General features: G+C 53.1%; 1 protein-coding gene across 1 annotated transcript; it reads right to left on the bottom strand.

Annotated features, from left to right (window-relative positions):
- Window positions 1-242: 242 nt before the first annotated feature.
- Window positions 243-1,742, bottom strand: KCNA2 (potassium voltage-gated channel subfamily A member 2). The gene has a single exon (XM_007949421.1). It carries the CDS (start codon window positions 1,740-1,742, stop codon window positions 243-245), a length of 1,500 nt encoding a protein of 499 aa, XP_007947612.1.
- Between the last annotated feature and the right edge of the window lie 5,969 nt (window positions 1,743-7,711).

Below are 7,711 nucleotides of genomic sequence, written 5' to 3'. Positions count from 1 at the left end.
CTAACTCCATAGGTGACTCTGATCTTTAGAGACCCATTAGCCGGTGATGAAGATTTGCATGAAAGCCAAGGATAGATATTCTGTGTTCTAAATCAAAATCAAAAGATCAAAAGTCAGTTGCATGACTATTGCTTTCCATGCAGAACCAGATACACACTGTAGAGCACACTGACTACAATGCAGGCTATTATGCAATATCTGCATTAGTTCCATTGAGCTGTGAGTATGTTAATAGGTTTCAATCAAACATCAGTTAACATTTTGGTAATATTCACATAGTTTGTGTTAGCCAAGGTGCAGTTGGCTGTTTTCAAGTTTTCCTCTCGAAAGTCCTCATTACTGTTGTTTACCCCCTCTTGAATCTCCATGTAATCAGACTTACTAATGGTAGAGGCACTTCTACTTTTCTTTAGGTCAGGGGAGGATGGGATCTTTGGACAGCTTGTCACTTGCAAGTACTGGGCCTGTTCCTCTCCCTCTGTCTCCCGGTGATAGAAGTAGTTGAAATTGGACACTATGACAGGGACCGGTAAGGCAATGGTTAACACACCTGCAATTGCACATAGGGAACCCACAATCTTTCCTCCAATGGTAGTCGGAACCATGTCTCCATAGCCTACAGTTGTCATGGAGACGACTGCCCACCAGAAGGCATCCGGGATGCTGGGGAACTGGGACTCACGCTCATCGGCCTCTGCGAAATAGACAGCACTAGAGAAAAGGATGACCCCGATGAAGAGGAAGAATATCAGGAGGCCCAGCTCTCTCATGCTGGCTTTGAGGGTCTGACCTAGAATCTGGAGACCTTTGGAGTGTCTGGACAACTTGAAAATCCTAAAGACTCTTACCAAGCGGATGACACGGAGGATGGCCAGTGACATGGCCTGTTGGCCTTGCTGGGCGTCCTCTGGCTTCTCAGCCAGTTCCGTCCCCAGGGTGATGAAGTAGGGGATGATGGCCACAATGTCAATGATGTTCATAATGTTGGTGAAGAAGCCTGCTTTACTGGGACAGGCAAAGAACCTTACCAAGAACTCAAAGGAGAACCAGATGATACAGAGGGTCTCTACAATGAAGAAAGGGTCAGTGAAGGAAGTGGACTGCTGGTACCCAACGGTGCTGTTGGAATAGGTGTGGAAGGTCATGCCACCACCATGCATATCTTCGTTTTCGTCCCGGAATATGGGCAACGTTTCAAGACAAAAACTGACGATGGAAATCAAGATCACCATGACAGACACAATAGCTATAATCCGGGCAGGCCCTGAGCTCTCTGGATACTCAAAGAGAAGCCACACCTGTCTCTGAAACTCATTTTCAGGCAGAGGACGCTCTTCCTCCTTGATGTAGCCTTCATCTTCCCGAAACATCTCCATTGCTTCTTCTCCTAACTCATAAAACCGAATTTCTTCAGAAAATATGTCCAAGGGCACATTCACAGGTCGCCTCAGCCGGCCCCCAGACTGGTAGTAGTATAAGATGGCATCAAAGCTGGGGCGGTTCCGATCAAAAAAGTACTCATTTCGAAGGGGATCAAAGTACCTCATCCGCTTCTTTGGGTCCCCTAAGAGGGTCTCTGGAAACTGGGCTAAAGTCTTGAGCTGTGTCTCAAACCGCAGCCCTGAGATGTTAATCACCACTCTCTCACAGCACTCATGGTCTGCCTCTGGGTCATAGGTATCCTGTGGGTGCCCAGGGAGGGCAGCAGCCTCGTCCGCCGGGTCTCCAGTGGCCACTGTCATAATTGGGACTGAGAAAATCGCCTCACGCTACGCCTTCAGCTGCCTGGTAGCAGGGAACTCAGGGTGCTGCTATTGGCACCAGGAAACACAGTAGCATTGGCCTGAGCTCCTGATGGAGAGCCCTGAGGGCTCCCTGAAAGCTGGACAGACAGCCTCGCTGGGCTGAAAGACAGAGGCAGTGAAGGGTGTGAGATCATTGAGCACTGGCAGCTTGACCTGTATTGCTGATTTGTGTCTACCATTACCACCACCATCACCACAAACATTTCACTTTCACCTTATTTAAGTTGGCTGGAGATCCAGGGGGACAGGTGGTGATCTCTCAAGCAAGCTCTGGAATGCCCTGCACTGGGGGAAGGTGGCTGGTCCAGGCCCCCTCTCACCATAGCTTTCAGCATAACTCCACACTAGAAGGCTGGAAGGATGCCCTCTTGGAGGAACTCAACTAATGTCTTGAGAATAACTATACCCTGGGAAGTATTCATAGTGGGAATCTCAGGCCTGGGTCTCTCATTGCCTCCACCCCAATGACTACACATGGTTGGTATTAAACAGCAGATTGATTTACCTGGCGAGGCAGGACTCTGAAGCTCTCTTTCTTGTAGAGCAGAGGAGATGCTGTGGGGATCCTAGATATACATGCTGGCAGCTCAACTCCTCATCACGTCGTTTCACCAGGGCTAGAAATAACGGTGAGTCATTCTGGGCAGGAGGGCAGGCTCCAGGTCCTGGAGGTGAGCTCCAGGGCCTGGCTGGGCTGGGCTGGGCTGGAGGAGCAGCAGGGTGCCTGGTCAGGGGCACGCAGGACTCCCACAGCCGAGCTTGGGTCTGAAGCGTCTGGAAGAAAGGAGGCAAGATGCAGAGCTCAGCAAAGGCTGCAGTCCGCCTGGCTGTCCTCAGGAGGTGTGATGTTGCCTGGGAAAAACAGCAGCAAGGTGGAACCAGAGTTTTCCAGCTGCTGGTGACAAGACTTAGGAGGGCTCTGGCAGCTTCTCTCACTGCAGGTGACAGGTTCCTATGCCTACCTTCCATTCTGGAGCCACACCTGAGAGCTACTCCTCAGCCACCCAGCCTTCTCAAGGCAGGCTACCCATCAGACTGAAGCTACTTCTCCTAAGGAAAAAGCCTGCAGGCTTGTCCAGGTCACTCTTCTCCAGGGGTCTTCTTGGGGCTAAGCCAGATCCCTCACCCTCGGCCGCTTTGGGGAGGGACTCTGGGCAATGAACACCCACCACCACCAGCAGCAGCAGCACGACAGGACAGAGAGTATTCCAAAGGGAGGACTGCCTGCAGCCACACTACAAGCTCTGACCTCTGCTGGGTCCTAGCAGAAGAAGTAATGCCTCCTCCACCCCCCCGCCCCGCTTCAGAGCCCAACTAGGGAGACCTCATGCACAGGAAGGTCGCTTCTGTACAGAAGCTGGCTGGCTGGGCTCTGGACTTACGCTCCCCTGGGGATTCCTGGGCCGCAGGCCTTCCTCCGAGTGGGGTGGCATTTGAGCCTGGCAGGCGTTCGACCACCGATTTCTCCCCAAGGAAAAATCCCTCACATCTCCGCGGCAGGGAGTGCAGAACAAACGCTCGGCCAGCCTGCCTGTGAGGCGGGTTGGCAGCAGATTCAGGAGAGCCTGGAGCAAACTGGCTTCCGGGCTGGCCCCGTGCCAGCCCAATCCCTTCGGCCCCAGGGTGGGGAGGGGTCTATGCCCTCTCCCAATCTCCCTGAGCTCTGGCCGGGATCCTCCCGGCACGCTCTCCGCTTGGCTCCGCGCAGCCTGACTGCACCTACCACTCAGTAATCGCGGTGGCGAGCGCCCCCTTAACCCCCTTTTGCACACTCGGCTCCCTCGGAGGGCCCCAGCGCAGCCCAGTGCTTTTGCCCCAGGGATCAAGGCAAGGAACTGCCGAGGTTCCATCACCACCAGGAAACCCTGGAGCCTGAACTCGGGTGGGGGGTGGGTTGCCCTGCACGGCTGCCCCAGATCTCAGCTTCCTCGCCTTCTAAGCACCGGCGCTCCGTAGCAGCCCACAGCCCCCGGAAGGGGAAAAGCTTGTCTCTGCCGCAAAGCTGTTTTGACTTAGTGCGGGAGAGGGGTATGGCTCGGCCGTCCCAAATGACTCGGGTCCTACCAACCGGCGCTATTTACCAGACATGGTTACGCCGGCAGATGCACTTCCCATCACCCGCCAGCTCCTTGAAGCGCCCTCCTCCTGGTGCCACGCACCCCCCAGAGGGTCCCCGAGCTCGTTTCCTGCACTCGTCTTCCGCAGAGTGCAAGCCCCCATTGCCAGCCCCGGCGTTGGGACCCGCGGGCCCTGCAGCCGTGGTGGGCACGGGCTCGCCCGCACGGGGCTCAACCTGAGCCTTCCGCCCTGCAGGCTGTGCTACCGGCTGCCCGGTAGCCTTTCTCGACGGGTGCTGCAGCCGGACAGGGAGAGGCAGCATGCTCATCTGAACGCCCGACCCCGATTTACCCTTGCGGATGGGCACTCGGAGCCTCCATGTTCTTGGTTTAGGGCAAGCGCCGGCCGAACCGCGGTTGCGGGCGGCCAGCCGGGAGCCGACTCTGCAGTCCCGCGGGCGGCGCGTACAGAGCGCCCGGCCGCCGCCCGCAGCCGCCCCGCGCCGCACCGCGCCACGCAGCGCCGCACCTGGCCCGCCTGCGAACTCCAATTAAAGGGACCGGCGGGTGCAAGAGCCGGCGAGGCTCAACGCCCGCCGCCGCCGAGCTGGCCACCTAGTTGGGCCCCCGGGTCTCTGCCTCCACCCAACGAGAGTACCCCCTTATTTGGCAGAGCCCGTTACTAACCAGAACCTCGTGAGGAGCTCAGTTGGGTGCTGTCGAGCATGGGGACGGGGTCCGGAGAGATGGAGGGGGCAGAAGTTGAGCGCTTCCAAAGCTCCTGCCAACATAATGAATCAGCCAAGGAGGAAACAATCGATAGCAGCTATCCCAGGCCCGAGGAGGGACCCAGCCCCGCGGGAGATGTGCTGCTATTATTACAAGGCTGCCAGACAGGCTCTGCAAATCCTCGCTGCCCTCTCCCGCCGGCGCGCCCCCAGCTCTAGCTCTGCCTCCACCACCACCATCACCCTCTTACCCAGCCTAAGCTTTGGCTTCGCAGGCGAATGCAGCAGGTGCGGGACCGCAGTGTGGCAAAACTCGCTGCTGCGTTCGCTCCCACTGAGAGGAGCCAAGGAACAAGCAGAATTGCAGAGCCGACCCTCTGGGCTTCCTCTCAGTAGGGCCCCAGGCAGGGGAAGCTGGGGCTGCGGCTGCCCTAGGTCGGGCCAGCTACTCACAAAATGGGCCTCCGCACAAACCTTGGTGGCGCAAACGGTTCTACTAGTGGAAGGTTGGCACTTTGAACCCACTCAGAGGTGCCTAGGAAGAAAGACCAGGCGATCTTCCAAAACATCACAGCTTTGAAAACCCTGTGAAGCTGTTCTACTCCGAGCACATGGCCTCCCTGGCCATCAGTGGAAATCAACATCATGGCAACTTACAACCCAGACTTTACAGACCGGCTGGCCCACAGGGCTCTGAAGTTGGAAGTGCAGCTCAGGGTGCTTTGGGGTGGACAGAGAAAGGATACCCTTTACTCTTGGAAGAATGTGTGTGGGAAGCTCAGACTGCTCAAATGGGGGATCTGAGAGGGTCCAAGGGTACTCTTGAGAGCCACGTGACAGCCCCTGCCAGGTTTGTTCTCCAGGTCCCAGTTGGAATCACTCAGACAGGTGTTCTAAACACTGGATCCTTCAGCTCAGGATTTGTGGCAGGCATGGTGCGTTGCAGTCAAGGGAGGCTCTGGTATGGAAAGGCTCCTACTGAGCCTCTTGCCCAGAGAGCCTTCATCTCCGTTCCTGAACCTAGTGATGGAAGTGCTGAGGTCCTGGCTCTGTGAGATTCTGGCATTTCATAGGGGTGGTCTATGAAATACAGTTTAAGATGAGGGGTCTACTCAGCTGCAGGAGTGGTCTGGGAGGGCAGTGGACTCAATGGATGACCGTACCGCAAGGCTGGTTTGGTTTAGGGCCAGTTGAGGCTGGAGCCTTATGTGCCCCAGCCAGTGTGCTGCGGGTGCTTTAGTCAGCCAGACCAGGACTGCGATCTTTGCCTGTTACCAGGCAAGTTTAATTTGCTTCTCTGGGCCTCAGTGTCCTCTTATGTCAACAACTCTACAGGGTTGTTGTGAGGATTAAATAAATTGTTGCCGACATTCAATAAATGCTGGTGTCTCTATTCAGTTTCCTTATGGAACTTCCCTCATAACTTGAGGTCGCCAGCTTAGCTTTCTGCTGTTTCTCTATGTGCCAACTACCAGTCCTGGTTATTCCATTTGGTTTGCTTCCCAGCTTGACCCACCCCTCACTTTCCCTGAGGTCTGAGCTATTTCCATGTCCTTCACCAAGCTGTCCTCCAGAACCCTGTTCCACACTCCTTCCATAAGCCTCCCCTAACCAACACCACAGGGATTTGTAACTCCTACTTGCCACACTGGGTCCTTAGGTCAATTAATTTACCTACACTCTTATGCATTTGATTTGCCTACACATTTTCTTTGCCTTATTTTGCTTCTTCTTCGTCTTCTTTTCTTTCTCTCTTTTTTTTTTTTTTTATAAAAAGATATGGACAGAGAAAAACTCTTAAGGGAGATTTAATAATCACGCTAATTGATAACATATGTTTACCATGTGGCAAACACAGTGCTAAGCACCTCTAACCCAGTGCAACATTTAGTCCTCACAATTCTATGTGCTAGTTCTTACTTAGGAGCTCTGGTGGTGTAGTGCCTAAGGCATTTGACTGCTAACCAGAAGGCTGGAGAGTCAAACCAACCAGCCACTCTTCAGAAGGAAGACTGGGCAATCTACTTCCATAGTGATGCTGCCTCGGAAACCCAAGGATGAGTTGGATCTGACTCCATGGCAGTGGGTTTGGTTTTGTTTTTTTGGTAGCTCTTACTTAAGAACCATTTCATAAAGAGGAAACTGAGGCAGAGAGAGGTGAAGTAAACTACTCAAGATTGTGGTGACTTCAGGACTTGCACTCCAGCCCCTATACCACGCTGCTTGGGTGGGATGAACAGCCCTTGACTTTCATTTTCCTCTTTGGATTCTTCCTTCGACCCCTGCTCCTATCTCCTGCCTCCCAGAGGTCTATCATTCCCTTCTTCCCCCTGCCATTCAAAAACAAACCTAACTAAAGAAAGAAATAAACATAAAAACTATTATTTCCAGAAAATAGGATTTGGATCCTAGTCCTCAAAAGTGTCTTTGTAGGTATCTCGGCTTGGCAGTGCTCTGTAAGAAAAAGAGCATGAGTCCAATCCAGTTTCCGGCTCTGACACCTGCTGGTAACTTGAGCAAATTATTTAATTTCTCTGAGCCTTGGTTTCCTGATTTGTCAAGTGGAACAAGTACAGCCTACTTCACAGGATGAAACAAACACACAAAAGCCTGTGGCCATCAAGTTGACTGTGACTTGTGGTTGCCACAGGTGTGTCAGAGTAGAACTGTACTCCACATGGTTATTGGTGGCTGGTGTTTTGGAAGTAGATCACCAAGACTTTTTTTTAAGGTGCGTCTGTGTGAACTCAAACCTTCAGTTAGTAGCCCAGAGTGTTAACTGTTTGCAGCACCCAGGGACTTTCTTCACAGGGTCAACCCATTGCTGTAAAGTCTACTCTGACTCATGACAATCCTATATGTTCACAGTAGAACTGCTCCATGGGATTTTCAAGATTGACCTTTCGGAAGCTGATAGCCAGGCCTTTCTTCTGCAGTACCTCTGGGTATGTTTGAACTGCCAACATTTCCATTAGTAGTCAAGCAGTTAATTTTTTTGTACCACTCAGGGACTCCCTCACAGGGTAATAAGGATTACCTTATAAAAGGTGGGCATCAGCTAGCCTAACTGGAGGTTAAGCTGTTTTTGTTGGGTACCGTCAAATTGATTCCAACTCACGGT

Source organism: Orycteropus afer, unplaced genomic scaffold, assembly GCF_000298275.1.
Source record: "Orycteropus afer afer isolate SDZICR_OR568_19922 unplaced genomic scaffold, OryAfe1.0 scaffold00010, whole genome shotgun sequence".
Classification (NCBI taxonomy): domain Eukaryota; kingdom Metazoa; phylum Chordata; class Mammalia; order Tubulidentata; family Orycteropodidae; genus Orycteropus; species Orycteropus afer.
Note: the sequence above shows the minus strand (reverse complement) of the source record. Positions and strands in the feature narration are given on the sequence as shown.